Consider the following 22,534-nt stretch of genomic DNA (forward strand, 5'->3'; position numbering starts at 1 on the left):
TGTTTTAATGACAGGACATATATGACAGTAATGAGACAACCTAAGATATCCAAGATTAGCACAAAAACACAAATAGAATCACAGAAAGCGTGTTTCTCTCCCGTTAGTCTTTAGGCCCAGTTACCTTTTACTTTTCTGTGGTCAGTAGCCCTTCATGTCATATTCTGTCTCTATGTACAATATAGCATTACTAATACAATAACCTGTATGTAAATGAACTTCATTGTGTAATTGATGGCAGTTCTCAAAGTACTAGTCACTTAAAGGTTAAATTTCACATCGAAATTCTCATATTATATTCTATTTGAATGTTTAAAAAGAAAAATATCACAGTATTTATGCTTTCACTGAGCATATACCTGCATCAATGATGAACTCTCAAGGCTGAAAAGTCCTGGCTTTGGTCAGCCACGGTCCACGCACACGCACACGTCACCAATCCCTGACTGCTTGATCATAACAGCAATTGGGCTGCTGGGAACATGACGGGCGTTCTTCTTGATGTTAACAAGGTGCTCACCAATCTCCCTGGGAACAAACGAGATTCCTAAGACAGACCGACAAAACAGATGTTAACAACGCTTATTCTTGTGTGTGCATGCAGCCCGTTTCAGTTGCTCCTGCTTCTTTCTCCACGCTTTAACTTTTATTACTTTCCCCCTCTGTCTTTTACTTAAGGGTTAATAAAGTATTTGGATTCTGATGAGTCTCATTGTTTAGCAAACTTCTCACTTATCAGACGGACACTCACCAATGTGAGCGTTACGCAGCATCTTCAGCAGGCAGGGCTCCTCTGGGCCTGAGGGTGTTGTAAGAGGGGCTGTCAGCTGGCTGAGGTCAAGCTCGCCTATGTCCAGTGGAATATCTGCAGCAGAGCCCGCCTTCAGTGAAGTATGTTGGCTGGAAGGCTTTCAGGCCCGTCTTTGCCACTCCAGGGTCAGAGACCTTCACCTTGTTTGGATGACAGCCTGCTCTGAGGGCACAAACACCAAAACTCAAGAGACTTTTCAGTGAGAAGAAAAGGCAAACCTTGCATGCCAGAGTGAAAGTGAGAGTGTGTGAGTGCATACTCCCCCTGAATGGACTCTCAGGGATGTTAGCGTCTCCCCAGGAGACCATCACAGTGTGCTTCACAGGCTTACGTGGGGTGCAGGTGTATGTGCTGTTGCTATTATCCTTAACCTGGACATCCACAGAATTGACTTCACCATCCTGTGCAGAAGACAAGGGATTATAGTTCAATCAGATTTAACACACTGTATTTTTCGGACCATAAGGCGCACTGTCGATGAACAGGTCTGGTTTCATACATGAGGCGCACTGGACTATAAAACGCATTAAGCGAAACAAAACAGCCAGATAAGTCAAACTTTACTCAACTCTTTCTTCTTGCTTCCTCCACTTCCGTACCATTGATTCATTCATGTTGAAATCTCTCGCAGCTGCTCTATTCTCATGTTCTACTGCGTGACTGACAGCCTTGAGTTTGAAATCCGCTTCGTCAGCATGTCTCTTAACAGGTGGCATTTTGGGGTCATGATCCACACACAATACAGTAATATTATGTTGCAGCACAGTACGTATCACTCCGCCAGGCTCCTGACTACGTAGCCGTAATGCTCCGACAATCCATCAAGCGGTGCGACTTCGTAGCTTACCAAAGTCGTACTAAAACATTTTTTGACAGATTTTTAAGCGCCGTGTATTACATAAAATCGGTTCAAGGTCAGTAAGCACAACCACAATTCATACATAAGGCGCACTGTCGATTTTTGAGAGATAATTAAAGGATTTTAAGTGCGACTCATAGTCCGAAAAATACGGTACATACAATATATTTAACATATTTGTGATCATATACAAAGCCAGATATACCTGGGCTATAATTTTCAGAGGAGCTTTTCCTCCTTGCTTGGCATCAACTGTGAGTTCACTGGGTTTTCCAACAGCCAGACCACTGCTCTGTAGGCCTGGACCGTACGCCTTAACCTAGAGAAAACTATTTTAAACAAACAATTAAAAAAGGAACAAGTCAAAGATCTACTATAGCCAAAAGATCATTTACAGACTATAGCGCTGTGAAAAAATATTTGCCTCCTTTCTCATTTCGTATCTTATTCCATATTTGTCACACTTACACGTTTCAGATCAATAAATGTTAATATTAGACAAGAATGTCTAATATTAAACGGCAGTTTTCAAGGGGAAAAAGCTATCCAAACATACTTGGTCCTATATGAAAAAGTAATTGCACCGAATTAAATAAATTCTAACAACAGCTTATCAAGTTTAAAGGCGCTTCTGCTGTTTAACACGACCTCTGCTAGTTTCCTCTTTCTGGTGCAAAGCGGGAGATAAACAAGCAAGAGAGACGGGACTTGTGGCAGAAACGCCGATCAGCTGATCATTGATCAGTTTCATGATTGAAGTAGCAGCAGGAGAGGGAGAACGAGAGAAGAAGAGGCAGCTGTGCAGCAAAGACACAGAATAACTCCAGCTTTTTGTCTTTTTTTTATTGTAGCTGAAGTATGGGACAAATCGCTTTTATTTTCAGCTCAATACAAAACGCATAATATTAACTCTGAATACCAGAGGATTCCGTTTTTTATGGCACGGTTGGCTCTACTAACTAACCATATGAATAAAATAAAGTTCACCAGTAACATCATAGCACCCACCCAACTGTACAGAAACTCCATCATGCTAGCTAGTACACAGTACGAGTTACTGTAACTGACTGTAAAAAGTTAGCACAAGGAAAATAAACTCCACCTAAACTTGGTTTGACCCAGATAGACTGCAGGTCATAACTTCTTACCTGAAGCTCATTTCACCTGACAGTCGGACTGGCGGCCGCCTTGCGTCTCTCCACCTCCAGTCCTTTCCCCCATCCACCTGCTGGCCTCCACCACTTGCTAATTTGACTGAATGTGTGAAAGCTCCACCATAGCCACTACCAAACAACTGAGTTCTTTTTACACGTCTGCCAGCATCTGTCCAATCCGCCACCTTTCACTGTTTACACAGTTAGGAAAAAAAGACAACAACAACAACAAAACATTGGGCCATTTAAAAGGCAAAATTAGCATCGGCCCACCGGGCAAATGGCCGGTATACCCGATGCCCCACAGACAGACTGAGGCCCCGCCGCTATTTTTGAGTGCAAAAATGTGTGGTCTCCAGCTAATGGAAAAGGCTGATCGCACGATGTGCGCGTAGTGCTCTTTAAATAGAACAATTTGCCCCATTCTCTTCGCCCGTCATGTGGCCACATGTGGCGGGCTAGCAGGCTAGCAACATACAGGCCCGGGTTCGAGCCCTCGGCTCACTTCCCTCTGTATGTTCACCTGCTAGGGGGAGGTCCAGGCGGGCGATCTTGGAGTGAAAATTCCAAGGGATGACCCCTCTAGCCTGGGCTTCCCCTCACTTTTTTTCTTTGCTTTGCTTTTTTTCATTTACCTGCCAGCAACAAACACACCTCCTTGTTGTCATGGCTACCAACGACCACTCTTCTTGTGCCAACAAGTCATTGCCTGACAAAACATTATTTCCTATGTTTCCCTGGCTTTTTTGCCTTTTTTATTTCTTGTGTTTTAGACAAAAACAAAAGAAAAAGATCTACAGATTCAGGCTTTTCTTTACCTGTGGTAGTCGGGTAGAATGACGTCACTGACACTGCTTTAATATGAAAACAAACTTTCTCAAACAAAAAACAAAAACAAAAAAGGAGTGGGTCGGTGTGTCATCTTTACCGAGCACCATACATGTTTTGCTTCACATTCAAATTATTATTTTTCCTTTTCAAAAATAATTCAGAGAGAAAAAAAACAGAGAAGTCAAATATATCAAATTTGCACGAATCTTCTAGTGAAGGTGCCTCCTCCTTCTGACCTTAGGGTAACTAATTTCTCAGACAGTGACATGACAGTGCGCTGGGAAGCTGCAGCTGATGATGATGTTTCTTACCTCACTAAGTGGAGGCGACCTGAGACAGGTGGGGAAGAACTATTGGATTGTTGGGGTACATATTATGAAGTAAAAAAAATACAATATCTCAATAAACTGTTGTCCTGTGTCTTAAGGAGTATGAGATATCACTGTCTGCACTCTATGGAGATGGAGCTCAGAGTGAAGCTGTGGCCATACGCTACAGCACCTGTGAGTCACACATTTTCTGATCCTGAACGTTTGTCAAACTCAGGAGGGGAGAGCCTGAAACCATTTACCTAAGTCACATTAGCAGCAGTGTTCAGCCTAAAAAATAGACAAGTTAAAAGTCATGCATCCATATTATTTGTTTATTTATTAAATTATTTTCGAGACACTGTTAGTTGTTAGAAGCCAGTGTTTTAATGACAGGACATATATGACAGTAATGAGACAACCTAAGATATCCAAGATTAGCACAAAAACACAAATAGAATCACAGAAAGCGTGTTTCTCTCCCGTTAGTCTTTAGGCCCAGTTACCTTTTACTTTTCTGTGGTCAGTAGCCCTTCATGTCATATTCTGTCTCTATGTACAATATAGCATTACTAATACAAGAACCTATATGTAAATGAACTTCATTGTGTAATTGATGGCAGTTCTCAAAGTACTAGTCACTTAAAGGTTAAATTTCACATCAAAATTCTCATATTATATTCTATTTGAATGTTTAAAAAGAAAAATATCACAGTATTTATGCTTTCACTGAGCATATACCTGCATCAATGATGAACTCTCAAGGCTGAAAAGTCCTGGCTTTGGTCAGCCACGGTCCACGCACACGCACACGTCACCAATCCCTGACTGCTTGATCATAACAGCAATTGGGCTGCTGGGAACATGACGGGCGTTCTTCTTGATGTTAACAAGGTGCTCACCAATCTCCCTGGGAACAAACGAGATTCCTAAGACAGACCGACAAAACAGATGTTAACAACGCTTATTCTTGTGTGTGCATGCAGCCCGTTTCAGTTGCTCCTGCTTCTTTCTCCACGCTTTAACTTTTATTACTTTCCCCCTCTGTCTTTTACTTAAGGGTTAATAAAGTATTTGGATTCTGATGAGTCTCATTGTTTAGCAAACTTCTCACTTATCAGACGGACACTCACCAATGTGAGCGTTACGCAGCATCTTCAGCAGGCAGGGCTCCTCTGGGCCTGAGGGTGTTGTAAGAGGGGCTGTCAGCTGGCTGAGGTCAAGCTCGCCTATGTCCAGTGGAATATCTGCAGCAGAGCCCGCCTTCAGTGAAGTATGTTGGCTGGAAGGCTTTCAGGCCCGTCTTTGCCACTCCAGGGTCAGAGACCTTCACCTTGTTTGGATGACAGCCTGCTCTGATATTCATCTGTGGGCACAAACACCAAAACTCAAGAGACTTTTCAGTGAGAAGAAAAGGCAAACCTTGCATGCCAGAGTGAAAGTGAGAGAGTGTGTGAGTGCATACTCACCCTGAATGGACTCTCAGGGATGTTAGCGTCTCCCCAGGAGACCATCACAGTGTGCTTCACAGGCTTACGTGGGGTGCAGGTGTATGTGCTGTTGCTATTATCCTTAACCTGGACATCCACAGAATTGACTTCACCATCCTGTGCAGAAGACAAGGGATTATAGTTCAATCAGATTTAACACACTGTATTTTTCGGACCATAAGGCGCACTGTCGATGAACAGGTCTGGTTTCATACATGAGGCGCACTGGACTATAAAACGCATTAAGCGAAACAAAACAGCCAGATAAGTCAAACTTTACTCAACTCTTTCTTCTTGCTTCCTCCACTTCCGTACCATTGATTCATTCATGTTGAAATCTCTCGCAGCTGCTCTATTCTCATGTTCTACTGCGTGACTGACAGCCTTGAGTTTGAAATCCGCTTCGTCAGCATGTCTCTTAACAGGTGGCATTTTGGGGTCATGATCCACACACAATACAGTAATATTATGTTGCAGCACAGTACGTATCACTCCGCCAGGCTCCTGACTACGTAGCCGTAATGCTCCGACAATCCATCAAGCGGTGCGACTTCGTAGCTTACCAAAGTCCTACTAAAACATTTTTTGACAGATTTTTAAGCGCCGTGTATTACATAAAATCGGTTCAAGGTCAGTAAGCACAACCACAATTCATACATAAGGCGCACTGTCGATTTTTGAGAGATAATTAAAGGATTTTAAGTGCGACTCATAGTCCGAAAAATACGGTACATACAATATATTTAACATATTTGTGATCATATACAAAGCCAGATATACCTGGGCTATAATTTTCAGAGGAGCTTTTCCTCCTTGCTTGGCATCAACTGTGAGTTCACTGGGTTTTCCAACAGCCAGACCACTGCTCTGTAGGCCTGGACCGTACGCCTTAACCTAGAGAAAACTATTTTAAACAAACAATTAAAAAAGGAACAAGTCAAAGATCTACTATAGCCAAAAGATCATTTACAGACTATAGCGCTGTGAAAAAATATTTGCCTCCTTTCTGATTTCGTATCTTATTCCATATTTGTCACACTTACACGTTTCAGATCAATAAATGTTAATATTAGACAAGAATGTCTAATATTAAACGGCAGTTTTCAAGGGGAAAAAGCTATCCAAACATACTTGGTCCTATATGAAAAAGTAATTGCACCGAATTAAATAAATTCTAACAACAGCTTATCAAGTTTAAAGGCGCTTCTGCTGTTTAACACGACCTCTGCTAGTTTCCTCTTTCTGGCGCAAAGCGGGAGATAAACAAGCAAGAGAGACGGGACTTGTGGCAGAAACGCCGATCAGCTGATCATTGATCAGTTTCATGATTGAAGTAGCAGCAGGAGAGGGAGAACGAGAGAAGAAGAGGCAGCTGTGCAGCAAAGACACAGAATAACTCCAGCTTTTTGTCTTTTTTTTATTGTAGCTGAAGTATGGGACAAATCGCTTTTATTTTCAGCTCAATACAAAACGCATAATATTAACTCTGAATACCAGAGGATTCCGTTTTTTATGGCACGGTTGGCTCTACTAACTAACCATATGAATAAAATAAAGTTCACCAGTAACATCATAGCACCCACCCAACTGTACAGAAACTCCATCATGCTAGCTAGTACACAGTACGAGTTACTGTAACTGACTGTAAAAAGTTAGCACAAGGAAAATAAACTCCACCTAAACTTGGTTTGACCCAGATAGACTGCAGGTCATAACTTCTTACCTGAAGCTCATTTCACCTGACAGTCGGACTGGCGGCCGCCTTGCGTCTCTCCACCTCCAGTCCTTTCCCCCATCCACCTGCTGGCCTCCACCACTTGCTAATTTGACTGAATGTGTGAAAGCTCCACCATAGCCACTACCAAACAACTGAGTTCTTTTTACACGTCTGCCAGCATCTGTCCAATCCGCCACCTTTCACTGTTTACACAGTTAGGAAAAAAAGACAACAACAACAACAAAACATTGGGCCATTTAAAAGGCAAAATGAGCATCGGCCCACCGGGCAAATGGCCGGTATACCCGATGCCCCACAGACAGACTGAGGCCCCGCCGCTATTTTTGAGTGCAAAAATGTGTGGTCTCCAGCTAATGGAAAAGGCTGATCGCACGATGTGCGCGTAGTGCTCTTTAAATAGAACAATTTGCCCCATTCTCTTCGCCCGTCATGTGGCCACATGTGGCGGGCTAGCAGGCTAGCAACATACAGGCCCGGGTTCGAGCCCTCGGCTCACTTCCCTCTGTATGTTCACCTGCTAGGGGGAGGTCCAGGCGGGCGATCTTGGAGTGAAAATTCCAAGGGATGACCCCTCGTAGCCTGGGCTTCCCCTCACTTTTTTTCTTTGCTTTGCTTTTTTTCATTTACCTGCCAGCAACAAACACACCTCCTTGTTGTCATGGCTACCAACGACCACTCTTCTTGTGCCAACAAGTCATTGCCTGACAAAACATTATTTCCTATGTTTCCCTGGCTTTTTTGCCTTTTTTATTTCTTGTGTTTTAGACAAAAACAAAAGAAAAAGATCTACAGATTCAGGCTTTTCTTTACCTGTGGTAGTCGGGTAGAATGACGTCACTGACACTGCTTTAATATGAAAACAAACTTTCTCAAACAAAAAACAAAAACAAAAAAGGAGTGGGTCGGTGTGTCATCTTTACCGAGCACCATACATGTTTTGCTTCACATTCAAATTATTATTTTTCCTTTTCAAAAATAATTCAGAGAGAAAAAAAACAGAGAAGTCAAATATATCAAATTTGCACGAATCTTCTAGTGAAGGTGCCTCCTCCTTCTGACCTTAGGGTAACTAATTTCTCAGACAGTGACATGACAGTGCGCTGGGAAGCTGCAGCTGATGATGATGTTTCTTACCTCACTAAGTGGAGGCGACCTGAGACAGGTGGGGAAGAACTATTGGATTGTTGGGGTACATATTATGAAGTAAAAAAAATACAATATCTCAATAAACTGTTGTCCTGTGTCTTAAGGAGTATGAGATATCACTGTCTGCACTCTATGGAGATGGAGCTCAGAGTGAAGCTGTGGCCATACGCTACAGCACCTGTGAGTCACACATTTTCTGATCCTGAACGTTTGTCAAACTCAGGAGGGGAGAGCCTGAAACCATTTACCTAAGTGACATTAGCAGCAGTGTTCAGCCTAAAAAATAGACAAGTTAAAAGTCATGCATCCATATTATTTGTTTATTTATTAAATTATTTTCGAGACACTGTTAGTTGTTAGAAGCCAGTGTTTTAATGACAGGACATATATGACAGTAATGAGACAACCTAAGATATCCAAGATTAGCACAAAAACACAAATAGAATCACAGAAAGCGTGTTTCTCTCCCGTTAGTCTTTAGGCCCAGTTACCTTTTACTTTTCTGTGGTCAGTAGCCCTTCATGTCATATTCTGTCTCTATGTACAATATAGCATTACTAATACAATAACCTGTATGTAAATGAACTTCATTGTGTAATTGATGGCAGTTCTCAAAGTACTAGTCACTTAAAGGTTAAATTTCACATCGAAATTCTCATATTATATTCTATTTGAATGTTTAAAAAGAAAAATATCACAGTATTTATGCTTTCACTGAGCATATACCTGCATCAATGATGAACTCTCAAGGCTGAAAAGTCCTGGCTTTGGTCAGCCACGGTCCACGCACACGCACACGTCACCAATCCCTGACTGCTTGATCATAACAGCAATTGGGCTGCTGGGAACATGACGGGCGTTCTTCTTGATGTTAACAAGGTGCTCACCAATCTCCCTGGGAACAAACGAGATTCCTAAGACAGACCGACAAAACAGATGTTAACAACGCTTATTCTTGTGTGTGCATGCAGCCCGTTTCAGTTGCTCCTGCTTCTTTCTCCACGCTTTAACTTTTATTACTTTCCCCCTCTGTCTTTTACTTAAGGGTTAATAAAGTATTTGGATTCTGATGAGTCTCATTGTTTAGCAAACTTCTCACTTATCAGACGGACACTCACCAATGTGAGCGTTACGCAGCATCTTCAGCAGGCAGGGCTCCTCTGGGCCTGAGGGTGTTGTAAGAGGGGCTGTCAGCTGGCTGAGGTCAAGCTCGCCTATGTCCAGTGGAATATCTGCAGCAGAGCCCGCCTTCAGTGAAGTATGTTGGCTGGAAGGCTTTCAGGCCCGTCTTTGCCACTCCAGGGTCAGAGACCTTCACCTTGTTTGGATGACAGCCTGCTCTGATATTCATCTGTGGGCACAAACACCAAAACTCAAGAGACTTTTCAGTGAGAAGAAAAGGCAAACCTTGCATGCCAGAGTGAAAGTGAGAGTGTGTGAGTGCATACTCACCCTGAATGGACTCTCAGGGATGTTAGCGTCTCCCCAGGAGACCATCACAGTGTGCTTCACAGGCTTACGTGGGGTGCAGGTGTATGTGCTGTTGCTATTATCCTTAACCTGGACATCCACAGAATTGACTTCACCATCCTGTGCAGAAGACAAGGGATTATAGTTCAATCAGATTTAACACACTGTATTTTTCGGACCATAAGGCGCACTGTCGATGAACAGGTCTGGTTTCATACATGAGGCGCACTGGACTATAAAACGCATTAAGCGAAACAAAACAGCCAGATAAGTCAAACTTTACTCAACTCTTTCTTCTTGCTTCCTCCACTTCCGTACCATTGATTCATTCATGTTGAAATCTCTCGCAGCTGCTCTATTCTCATGTTCTACTGCGTGACTGACAGCCTTGAGTTTGAAATCCGCTTCGTCAGCATGTCTCTTAACAGGTGGCATTTTGGGGTCATGATCCACACACAATACAGTAATATTATGTTGCAGCACAGTACGTATCACTCCGCCAGGCTCCTGACTACGTAGCCGTAATGCTCCGACAATCCATCAAGCGGTGCGACTTCGTAGCTTACCAAAGTCCTACTAAAACATTTTTTGACAGATTTTTAAGCGCCGTGTATTACATAAAATCGGTTCAAGGTCAGTAAGCACAACCACAATTCATACATAAGGCGCACTGTCGATTTTTGAGAGATAATTAAAGGATTTTAAGTGCGACTCATAGTCCGAAAAATACGGTACATACAATATATTTAACATATTTGTGATCATATACAAAGCCAGATATACCTGGGCTATAATTTTCAGAGGAGCTTTTCCTCCTTGCTTGGCATCAACTGTGAGTTCACTGGGTTTTCCAACAGCCAGACCACTGCTCTGTAGGCCTGGACCGTGCGCCTTAACCTAGAGAAAACTATTTTAAACAAACAATTAAAAAAGGAACAAGTCAAAGATCTACTATAGCCAAAAGATCATTTACAGACTATAGCGCTGTGAAAAAATATTTGCCTCCTTTCTCATTTCGTATCTTATTCCATATTTGTCACACTTACACGTTTCAGATCAATAAATGTTAATATTAGACAAGAATGTCTAATATTAAACGGCAGTTTTCAAGGGGAAAAAGCTATCCAAACATACTTGGTCCTATATGAAAAAGTAATTGCACCGAATTAAATAAATTCTAACAACAGCTTATCAAGTTTAAAGGCGCTTCTGCTGTTTAACACGACCTCTGCTAGTTTCCTCTTTCTGGCGCAAAGCGGGAGATAAACAAGCAAGAGAGACGGGACTTGTGGCAGAAACGCCGATCAGCTGATCATTGATCAGTTTCATGATTGAAGTAGCAGCAGGAGAGGGAGAACGAGAGAAGAAGAGGCAGCTGTGCAGCAAAGACACAGAATAACTCCAGCTTTTTGTCTTTTTTTTATTGTAGCTGAAGTACGGGACAAATCGCTTTTATTTTCAGCTCAATACAAAACGCATAATATTAACTGTGAATACCAGAGGATTCCGTTTTTTATGGCACGGTTGGCAACTCTACTAACTAACCATATGAATAAAATAAAGTTCACCAGTAACATCATAGCACCCACCCAACTGTACAGAAACTCCATCATGCTAGCTAGTACACAGTACGAGTTATTGTAACTGACTGTAAAAAGTTAGCACAAGGAAAATAAACTCCACCTAAACTTGGTTTGACCCAGATAGACTGCAGGTCATAACTTCTTACCTGAAGCTCATTTCACCTGACAGTCGGACTGGCGGCCGCCTTGCGTCTCTCCACCTCCAGTCCTTTCCCCCATCCACCTGCTGGCCTCCACCACTTGCTATGTTTCTACTCTGGTCGAAAGAATCCACGCTTCGTACTGATGTCCACAATTCTTTTATTCCTCTCACAATCATGGAGCACCGTGAAAACTAGAAACAAGTAAAATAATATCGATAGCACATATGATATTCATCTCAGCCACTTATTTCCTTTCACAAGGTGCACAAGTGTTAAACAAATAACAGCATAATGATTTTTTACCGTGTACGCCTTGTAAAACCAGCAGTAGAAAAGTTGTATATTCCGAAAAGTCCGCCGTGTTACCGTTCTGTCTTGTCTCTCCCGCGCACAACTTCCGGTTCCCGCAACTCACAGGAAGTGACTACTTCACAATAATATTTTAACAGAAACATTTCTTATAAGCAGGATATATCACTGGATTCATAGATTACCTTTCCTACTGCAAATGTACACAAGCATGAGAAGCAAATAAAGAAAACAAATAGAAAACAATAACGATCTCAGATTCACTTTGGTGTTGTCATGGCAACCCACACAAACATTTCAGCGTCAGCTACACTCCCACCAATTACCTTTGATTATTACAATTGAGAACGTAAATACACTTGCATTTCTCATTATATCAATGGTAATTCCCAAGCACCATGTTGTTGTTTTAAACATTCTTGCATTGACATAAACAATATTCTTTTCTCAACAAATGAATTCAACAATATGAACAGTAGATTTTACATCTCCATAACATGTGCATGAAGTACAGCATAATGACAACTTCTATTTTAGAAGGGAAATCTAATCAATGAATGACATTTTTCCCATTTAGCTGTTTTTCACCAGGACCACTAATTTCTGAATGGGTCTCTGAATGATTGAGGGTTGGACGAGGCGTTCGCCTCCCTTTCCTAACTTCCGATCACCAGTCTGGATTGTCACCTTCCGTACAAGTCCATCATCATCCTCATGTGCTTCCACAACCCTAGCAAGTTTCCATTCATTGCGAGGAACATCTTCCTCTTTGAGAATCACAATGTCACCCACCTCCACATTACGTCTTGGTGTATGCCATCGCTGTCTCAGAGCAATATTGGCCAGGTATTCCTTTCTCCATCTGTGCCAAAATTGCTCAGTCAAATACTGTACCCTTCTCCACCGTTTCTTAGCATACAGGTCCTCCTTGACGAATTTACCTGGAGGTGGAAGTGGGACTGAGGATTTCATGGTAATCAAGTGGTTCGGTGTGAGTGGCTCCAAGCTTTTGGGGTCATTGATGTTATCAACAGTGAGTGGGCGGTTATTCACGATGCACATAGCTTCATAAAGGAATGTCCTCAATGAAGCATCATCCAACCTTCCCACACTGCAGGCAAGGACTGTGCTCAGTACGCTTCTCACTGTCCGGATTTGACGCTCCCATGCGCCTCCAGCATGACTAGAGTGGGGCGTATTCATCTGGAAGTCGCACTGATTTTCTGCTAGGTATGCAGTCACTCTTTCCTTATCAAGTTCTTTCAGAGCCTTTGCCATCTCGTTTCTTGCCCCCATAAAGTTAGTTCCCTGATCGGACCTAATGTGCCTAACAGCTCCACGAAGGGCAATGAAGCAGCGCAAGGCATTGATGAATGCGTCAGTCGTCAAATCCTCCAACATCTCTATATGCACTGCCCTTGAGCAAAAACATGTGAAGAGGAGGCCGTACCGTTTTTGATCTTTGCGACCTTGTTTGGTGTGAAAAGGACCAAAGCAGTCCATACCACAATAAGTGAATGGTGGTGTGGGATCAACACGGTCACTAGGTAGATCTGCCATCCGTTGCTCCTCTGGTGGCGCGCGGGCTCTCCTGCACTGTACGCACTGCCTGATGTATTGGGCTACAGCCTTACTTCCACCAGTGATCCAGTAACCATTGGCTCTCAGGGCATTGAGGGTTTGTCCTCTGCCTTGGTGTTGTATCTTGGTATGATGGTGTGCAATGATGAGGTTTGTAACAGCACCATCTTTAGGAAGGATCACTGGGTGTCTTAACTCAAGAGGCACAGATGCCTTCCTCAGTCTTCCTCCTACTCTCATTATGCCATCTTGGAGAAATGGGTCAAGCTGAAAGAGTTGGTGGTTGCAAGGCAGCCTTCCTAGTTTCTGGCTGAGTGTGTTTAACTCCTCTTGAAAGGCATCTTGTTGTGCAAGCTTGACGAGAGTCTGTGCAGCTTGCTTTCTCTCTTCCACGCTTAAAGGCTCAGCGGTCCTGATCCTCTTTGCCAGCCGCTGGATACGAGCAATGACGTTGACAGCTGTAGTCCATCTTGAGAACCGCAGCAGATGCTTCTGGATGTCAAACTGCCTTGCTACATCAACCTTCAACACCTGAGTAGTCCTCACCTCTGGGTCTCCCACCAGCAAATCTGAAGTAGCCTGTTTTGTGGCTATCTCTCTTTCCCATAGAAAGCTGGGACCAGAGAACCAATTTGACTTGATGAGGTCAGCTACTTTGAGGCCTCTCGAGGCATGATCAGCAGGGTTTTCTCCTGTGTCAACATAGTACCATTTCCGTGCATCGGTGGTTTCTCGAATTCTCTGCACGCGGTTTGCCACGAACACATGGAACCTTCTTGCTTCATTATTGATGTAACCAAGCACGACCTTTGAGTCTGTCCAAAAATATTCGTCATCAACCTTGAGTTCTAGCTCCTCTCTTAACATGCTGCTCACAGATGCCGAGGTTACTGCTGCAGTTAACTCAAGTCTCGGTATGGTAACTATTTTGGTTGGTGCAACCCTCGCCTTGCCCATGACCAAGGAGCAGCATACCCTTTCTCTGCTTACCACTCTGATGTAAGAGCACTGGCCATACCCTTGACTGCTTGCATCAGAGAAATGATGAAGCTCGACTCTTTGAATCTCGCCAAGGCTGTCAGGTGTGAAGCATCTTTGAATTTCAATTCTTTCCAGGTTCTCCAGATCCTTCATCCAAGTCTCCCACCTTAACTTCAAGCCTTTGGGTAGTGGCTCATCCCACCCTGTGCCTCTCTGACACATCTCCTGCAGCACTCTTTTCCCTTCAAGAATGACTGGGGCTAGAAACCCCAAAGGGTCATACAAGGAGGCCACAATTGAGAGAATCCCTCGGCGCGTTGCTGGTTTCTCCTCAAGTGACACCTTGAAGGAGAAGCTATCATTTTCAACATTCCACCTTATACCTAGCACTCTTTGAACTGGTAAATCCTCGTGATTAAGATCAACATTCTTTACCTCCGTAGCACGCTCTGCAACATCGACAGAGTCAAGGACCTCTCGGCTGTTGGAGAGAAATTTGTGAAGGTGCAGCTTTCCTTTGGCACACACGGCTTGGGCTTCTTTGACCAGTTCAATTGCCTTACCCACCGACTCTACACTTATGAGACCATCGTCGACATAGAAATGTTTCTGGATGAAGTTAGCTGCGGAGGGGTACTCTTTCTCACATTGGCTGGCAAGGTGCTTCATGCCATAATTGGCGCAGCCAGGGGATGATGATGCTCCAAACAGGTGAACCTTCATGCGGTACTCTCTGGGTTCAGAGTTTGTGTCTCCATTTTCCCACCAGAGAAACCGCAGGTAGTCTCTATCATCCTCGCTCACATGAAACCTGTGGAACATTTTCTCCACATCACACATGACTGCGATGGGATGTTTACGGAAGCGGCACAGCACGGCTGTTAGGCTATTTGTGAGGTCAGGTCCTGTTAGCAGATGGTCGTTTAAGGAGGTGCCTTCATACCTTGCAGAGCAGTCGAAAACCACTCTGATTTTTCCTGGTTTTCTGGGGTGGTAAACTCCTTGGTGTGGGATATACCAGACTTTCCCCAGCTCTGCTTGGTTTTCCACTTTCTCTGCATCTCCATCCTTGAAGACACCTTCCATAAATCTCACGTAGTCTATTTTGAATTTGGGATCTCTGTCCAGCTTCCTCTTTAGATGCTTCAGCCGTACTAACGCCAGCCCTTTGTTGTCTGGGAGATGCGGACGTGCTTTGAAAGGGAGAGGCATCTCCAGGTGACCATCCTTATTTTGTTGGATTCTGTCTTTCAAGATCTGCAGGAAGCAAATATCTTCTTGAGATATGCTTCTGTCACCAGGTTTTGTGTCTGCAAAATCAGACTCCAGGGCCTTGATGACAGCAAATGGTGTTATGGGTGGCACCTCTCTGACAGACACTCGATGACAAAAACCAGTCACATCTTTAGCCTGCACACGCTGTGGTGCGCTTCCCACAATGCTCCAACCAAGATCCGTCTCAATAGCATAAGGCTCATAGTCACCCCCAGTGACGACCCTTCTTGGAATTAACGCTCTGGAGCAGTCGTATCCAATCAACAATCCAACACCACAGTCCATCAACGGGGGTATCTCCTGGGCCATGCTTACAAGGTGTTTCCATTTGTTGGCTGTCTGGCAAGTGGGAATATGTGTGCGGTCAAGGGGAATGAAGTCCCTTGTGTAGGCTGGAGGCAAACTGATGGAAACATTAGAGGAAAATCCTCTAACTTTGAGCTTGCATACTCTTTGACTCTTCACGACTGAGTCTCTCCCCATCATGGTGGAAAGTTTAAGTTTCACTGGTTCCATTGTTGCTTGTAGCTTTTCGCACACCTCCTGATCAACAAATGTGTGACTGCTTTGAGTGTCCAATAGTGCATACACTAGGGTTTCAGTGTCCGGAGCACTAAGTGTTGAGATCCACACTGGGACTATCATTGATGTACTCCCACCTTCACCTCCACTCACACAACATGATAATGACAACGTACTTTCTTCAACTGCGCCTTGTGTTGATGCTGCTGTAGAACGATCTTCATGCAATGGCGTTGGGTGACTCTTTCTGCATATGCCACACATGGCCCTGTTCCTACAGTCTTTAGAATTGTGACCCTTTCTTAGACATGCAAAACACAACTTATTTTCAAGTATGCATTTTTTCTTATCCTCTACAGACATGTCCATAAGCCTCTTGCATTTATGTATGGAATGGTTCTCACTACAGCAAATACACTGGCCATTATTGGAATTTTGTGTTGGTGTGGTCCATTTCTTTGGTTTCCCTGCATCTCCCAACTTGATTTCACCAGGGTCAGATTTGGCGGTGGAGCTTGATGGAATCGGGGGTTTCACATTTGTGGCAAACGTGTTTGCTTTTGAACGCTTCATCTCTCTTGCTGGTGCCTCTGCAGAGTGCCTTAAGGCATGTAAGGATGACACTGGATTGCATGCGATGCGTGACTCCTTAGAGATAAAGGAAGCAAACTCATGAAAGCTTGGATAGTCGTTGCCCCGATCTAGCTGCTCTGTGACATAACGGTTCCATCTAGATGTCACCCAATCAGGAAGCTTGACTAGTATTTTCTGATTCTCCTCACAGTCGTTAAGAACCTGTAAGCCCTTTACGTGAGGCATGGCATTACTACATGTTTGGAGGAAATCACTGAAATCTCTTAACTTGAGATATTCCTTTCCACCAATCTTCGGCCACCCATTTAGCTTATCTCTGAAAGCCCGCTGCACTACAAAGGAATGGCCATATCTAGCATTTAACCTATCCCATGCTTGTTGATAGGCTTCTTCATCTTTTCTGTAGAAGCTGCCTTCAAGAGAGGATTTTGCCTCACCTGCTATGTACTTTTGCAGGTAGAATAGCCTGTCTGCAGGGTCAGAGCATCGTCTCTCTATGAGGGCTTTGAAGCTTATGCTCCATTCTGTAAACTTCAGAGGATCGCCCGAGAATACAGAAGGTTCTGGAGTTGGCAAGCGAGTAAGAGCTAATGACTCTTGTAGCGATTGGACCAATGATGTCTTGTTTTGCACAACCTGCCGTTCTTGATCTGGGATGTGGTGAGCGAAGGGGTGTGCATCACTCACTTTGCTGAATGGAGGACTGCGTGTCCCATCCCTTCCCTCTTCTTCAGTGTAGACATTTAGCTTTGCCTGAATTACATCAATGTCCCTCTGATTTTCAAGTTTTCTCAACTGCTGACGTTGAGCTTCGATGGCAGCTTCCATATCAATTTCGGCTTTCTTTGCAGCCAGCTGAGCAGCCACTTCCGCTCTCATAGCTGGAATGCTAGGTGACTCTGAGAGATGGTTAGAATTGTGACAGCTGGGTGCAGTAACTCTGGAGGCTGTGGATCCATATATGGACCTAGCATATTCATTATCAAGTAGCATGCGTAACCTTGATCTTTCCGCCACCGTGTCAAACTCACCTTCATCTTCAGTCAGACGTACTCTCATCAGCTGCAGCAAGTCGGCCGTCACGGCTGAGCATGCATCGATCTTTCTTCGAAATTCTTGACTTGGTGAGGTTTGGAGTCGAATTCTGTCATACTGTTCCTTTAATTCAGACTCAAGCTTCTCAGCCTCATCCATCATATCATACATGTCACTCTCAGAGCATACTTGCTTTAACTTTGTGCGAATGTCTCTTACGTTGCTTTTCCATTTCTCGTATGTTGCTTTGAACCTCTTCTCCTTTTGAGTTAACTCTTGATCTTTCAGTTCCTGCATTTTTGGCGTTAATCGCCTTTCACGAGAGGATTTTCTTGTTTTTGTCTCAGATTTCTCAGACACTACACTTTTTTCCTCTTCCAAATCCCCTGCATCTTGTACTTCTGACATAACATCAGGGTGACTATGACCATCTTTAGACATTTTCAGACTTTAAAGGGGGTATCTTATGAAGAGGACAAGATAACTAAGGTAATTACAAGAATGGATGTAATAGGCGGAGAATTATTAAAATTAACACAAAGGAACCTTAGCTTAGATTCTTACGTATGACAGCAAATAAATTTTCAGTTTCAGCCTTCATGAAGCTTGCAAGCAACAGGTAAGAAAACAACAATAATTTCCAGAACTTCAACAGATTGTCCTTTTTTTTTTTTTTTCTTTCTTTTTTTTTTTCTTTTTTTTCTTTTTTTTTTTTTTTTTTTTTTTACACAATCCGAAATTTGAACACTATTAATTCCTTGTCCATTACAGCAAATTTGTAGCTCATGTTCTATCCATCAACTCATGAGGCATAATAACTGCGCAATATAGCCTGAGGACTCACGCTTTAGCCTGAAACCGCTTCTTGGAGTGTCCGCTGAATCTGCAGCTCCCGATTGGTTGTCACAAAATGCAAAGCAACGTGTCCACTGAAGCCTGTAGCTCGCTGCAGGATGAGAAGCAACCGAGACCTGTAGCTTGCTGCAGGATGAGAAGAGCTTTGCACACCGAAGCCTGTAGCTTGCTGCAGGAGGGGAAGCGCGTTGCAAACCGAGACCTGTAGCTTGCTGCAGGATGAGAAGAGCTTTGCACACCGAAGCCTCCAGATGGATTGGGACACGTTTTCACTGTTTCTACTCTGGTCGAAAGAATCCACGCTTCGTACTGATGTCCACAATTCTTTTATTCCTCTCACAATCATGGAGCACCGTGAAAACTAGAAACAAGTAAAATAATATCGATAGCACATATGATATTCATCTCAGCCACTTATTTCCTTTCACAAGGTGCACAAGTGTTAAACAAATAACAGCATAATGATTTTTTACCGTGTACGCCTTGTAAAACCAGCAGTAGAAAAGTTGTATATTCCGAAAAGTCCGCCGTGTTACCGTTCTGTCTTGTCTCTCCCGCGCACAACTTCCGGTTCCCGCAACTCACAGGAAGTGACTACTTCACAATAATATTTTAACAGAAACATTTCTTATAAGCAGGATATATCACTGGATTCATAGATTACCTTTCCTACTGCAAATGTACGCAAGCATGAGAAGCAAATAAAGAAAACAAATAGAAAACAATAACGATCTCAGATTCACTTTGGTGTTGTCATGGCAACCCAAACAAACATTTCAGCGTCAGCTACATGCTAATTTGACTGAATGTGTGAAAGCTCCACCATAGCCACTACCAAACAACTGAGTTATTTTTACACGTCTGCCAGCATCTGTCCAATCCGCCACCTTTCACTGTTTACACAGTTAGGAAAAAAAGACAACAACAAATACAACAACAAAACATTGGGCCATTTAAAAGGCAAAATGAGCATCGGCCCACCGGGCAAATGGCCGGTATACCCGATGCCCCACAGACAGACTGAGGCCCCGCCGCTATTTTTGAGTGCAAAAATGTGTGGTCTCCAGCTAATGGAAAAGGCTGATCGCGTAGTGCTCTTTAAATAGAACAATTTGCCCCATTCTCTTCGCCCGTCATGTGGCCACATGTGGCGGGCTAGCAGGCTAGCAACATACAGGCCCGGGTTCGAGCCCTCGGCTCACTTCCCTCTGTATGTTCACCTGCTAGGGGGAGGTCCAGGCGGGCGATCTTGGAGTGAAAATTCCAAGGGATGACCCCTCGTAGCCTGGGCTTCCCCTCACTTTTTTTCTTTGCTTTGCTTTTTTTCATTTACCTGCCAGCAACAAACACACCTCCTTGTTGTCATGGCTACCAACGACCACTCTTCTTGTGCCAACAAGTCATTGCCTGACAAAACATTATTTCCTATGTTTCCCTGGCTTTTTTGCCTTTTTTATTTCTTGTGTTTTAGACAAAAACAAAAGAAAAAGATCTACAGATTCAGGCTTTTCTTTACCTGTGGTAGTCGGGTAGAATGACGTCACTGACACTGCTTTAATATGAAAACAAACTTTCTCAAACAAAAAACAAAAACAAAAAAGGAGTGGGTCGGTGTGTCATCTTTACCGAGCACCATACATGTTTTGCTTCACATTCAAATTATTATTTTTCCTTTTCAAAAATAATTCAGAGAGAAAAAAAACAGAGAAGTCAAATATATCAAATTTGCACGAATCTTCTAGTGAAGGTGCCTCCTCCTTCTGACCTTAGGGTAACTAATTTCTCAGACAGTGACATGACAGTGCGCTGGGAAGCTGCAGCTGATGATGATGTTTCTTACCTCACTAAGTGGAGGCGACCTGAGACAGGTGGGGAAGAACTATTGGATTGTTGGGGTACATATTATGAAGTAAAAAAAATACAATATCTCAATAAACTGTTGTCCTGTGTCTTAAGGAGTATGAGATATCACTGTCTGCACTCTATGGAGATGGAGCTCAGAGTGAAGCTGTGGCCATACGCTACAGCACCTGTGAGTCACACATTTTCTGATCCTGAACGTTTGTCAAACTCAGGAGGGGAGAGCCTGAAACCATTTACCTAAGTCACATTAGCAGCAGTGTTCAGCCTAAAAAATAGACAAGTTAAAAGTCATGCATCCATATTATTTGTTTATTTATTAAATTATTTTCGAGACACTGTTAGTTGTTAGAAGCCAGTGTTTTAATGACAGGACATATATGACAGTAATGAGACAACCTAAGATATCCAAGATTAGCACAAAAACACAAATAGAATCACAGAAAGCGTGTTTCTCTCCCGTTAGTCTTTAGGCCCAGTTACCTTTTACTTTTCTGTGGTCAGTAGCCCTTCATGTCATATTCTGTCTCTATGTACAATATAGCATTACTAATACAATAACCTATATGTAAATGAACTTCATTGTGTAATTGATGGCAGTTCTCAAAGTACTAGTCACTTAAAGGTTAAATTTCACATCAAAATTCTCATATTATATTCTATTTGAATGTTTAAAAAGAAAAATATCACAGTATTTATGCTTTCACTGAGCATATACCTGCATCAATGATAAACTCTCAAGGCTGAAAAGTCCTGGCTTTGGTCAGCCACGGTCCACGCACACGTCACCAATCCCTGACTGCTTGATCATAACAGCAATTGGGCTGCTGGGAACATGACGGGCGTTCTTCTTGATGTTAACAAGGTGCTCACCAATCTCCCTGGGAACAAACGAGATTCCTAAGACAGACCGACAAAACAGCAGTGCGAGTGTGGTCAGGTCAGACCACTCCAGTATCTGTGTGTCATGGAGACCAGTATCTGCCGTTGATGGATATCCTATTGTAATCCAGGATGTAAAAGGTATTCTGTAATCACGTCTACAGTGATGTGAAAAGGTGTTTGCCCCCTTCCTAATTTCCTAGTGTTTTGCATATTTATCACACTTACATGTTTCAGATCATCAAACTAATTTTAATATTAGACACAGATAAGACAAGTTAATACAAAATGCAGTTTTTAAATGATGATTTCATAGATTAGGGAGAAAGATTATCCAAACCTCCCTGGTCCTGTGTAAAAACAAATTGCCCCTCTTGTTAAATCAAGGGTTAACTGTGATTAACCAATTTTGGAAACCTCAGTTCAGTGTTACTAAACACACTCAGGCCTGATTAATTGCAGACTTGTGAATCAAGAAATCCGTTAAATAGAACCTGTGTGACAAAGTGAAACAGGCTAAAAGACCTCAAAAAGCAACACATCGTGCCATCCTCCTGGTCCTCAGTGTTAATGCCCACTTAACTGGGCCCTTCAGTGGAAAGGCTCAAGCAGATGAAGGCTAATATAACAAGATGAGACTAACAAATATTCTATTTGAATGTTTAAAAAGAAAAATATCACAGTATTTATGCTTTCACTGAGCATATACCTGCATCAATGATGAACTCTCAAGGCTGAAAAGTCCTGGCTTTGGTCAGCCACGGTCCACGCACACGCACACGTCACCAATCCCTGACTGCTTGATCATAACAGCAATTGGGCTGCTGGGAACATGACGGGCGTTCTTCTTGATGTTAACAAGGTGCTCACCAATCTCCCTGGGAACAAACGAGATTCCTAAGACAGACCGACAAAACAGATGTTAACAACGCTTATTCTTGTGTGTGCATGCAGCCCGTTTCAGTTGCTCCTGCTTCTTTCTCCACGCTTTAACTTTTATTACTTTCCCCCTCTGTCTTTTACTTAAGGGTTAATAAAGTATTTGGATTCTGATGAGTCTCATTGTTTAGCAAACTTCTCACTTATCAGACGGACACTCACCAATGT

General features: G+C 43.0%; 2 protein-coding genes across 3 annotated transcripts in view; both read right to left on the reverse strand.

Annotated features, from left to right (window-relative positions):
• The window catches only part of LOC146561271 (filamin-A-like), a 28,625-nt gene extending 17,016 nt beyond the window's left edge, over positions 1-11,609 (reverse strand). The window contains exons 1-13 of the mRNA XM_085243187.1: positions 11,553-11,609; positions 9,790-9,927; positions 9,586-9,688; positions 9,456-9,503; positions 9,136-9,251; positions 5,433-5,570; positions 5,227-5,329; positions 5,097-5,144; positions 4,777-4,892; positions 1,030-1,212; positions 952-973; positions 752-865; positions 432-547 (exon numbers count right to left, since the gene is read on the reverse strand). Of these exons, the coding sequence (XP_085099313.1) occupies positions 432-547; positions 752-865; positions 952-973; positions 1,030-1,212; positions 4,777-4,892; positions 5,097-5,144; positions 5,227-5,329; positions 5,433-5,570; positions 9,136-9,251; positions 9,456-9,503; positions 9,586-9,688; positions 9,790-9,927; positions 11,553-11,609 (1,302 nt within the window). The remainder of the gene's footprint in view (positions 1-431; positions 548-751; positions 866-951; positions 974-1,029; positions 1,213-4,776; positions 4,893-5,096; positions 5,145-5,226; positions 5,330-5,432; positions 5,571-9,135; positions 9,252-9,455; positions 9,504-9,585; positions 9,689-9,789; positions 9,928-11,552) is intronic.
• Positions 11,336-21,188, reverse strand: LOC146561272 (uncharacterized). 2 transcript variants are annotated; one of them, XR_014894853.1, is made up of 3 exons: positions 19,159-21,188; positions 11,837-19,046; positions 11,336-11,724 (listed from the first exon to the last, which is right to left on the reverse strand). XR_014894853.1 is itself a non-coding variant. In XM_085297233.1 (2 exons), exon 2 carries the CDS (start codon positions 18,269-18,271, stop codon positions 12,416-12,418), a length of 5,856 nt encoding a protein of 1,951 aa, XP_085153359.1. In that variant the 5' UTR covers positions 18,272-19,046; positions 19,159-21,188; the 3' UTR covers positions 11,336-12,415. The 2 variants fall into 2 exon arrangements, 1 of the variants encoding a protein (XP_085153359.1); XM_085297233.1 differs by having other exon boundaries at positions 11,336-19,046.
• Positions 21,189-22,534: the final 1,346 nt, after the last annotated feature.

Source organism: Mchenga conophoros, linkage group LG13 (assembly GCF_057382185.1).
Source record: "Mchenga conophoros isolate Kocher_MC1m ecotype Shallow Benthic linkage group LG13, M_conophoros_male_GT1.1, whole genome shotgun sequence".
Lineage (NCBI taxonomy): Eukaryota > Metazoa > Chordata > Actinopteri > Cichliformes > Cichlidae > Mchenga > Mchenga conophoros.

Bases quoted from the DNA above. Each gene is read 5' to 3' on its own strand.
- LOC146561272 (XM_085297233.1), bottom strand. From the start codon at position 18,271: ATGTCTAAAGATGGTCATAGTCACCCTGATGTTATGTCAGAAGTACAA.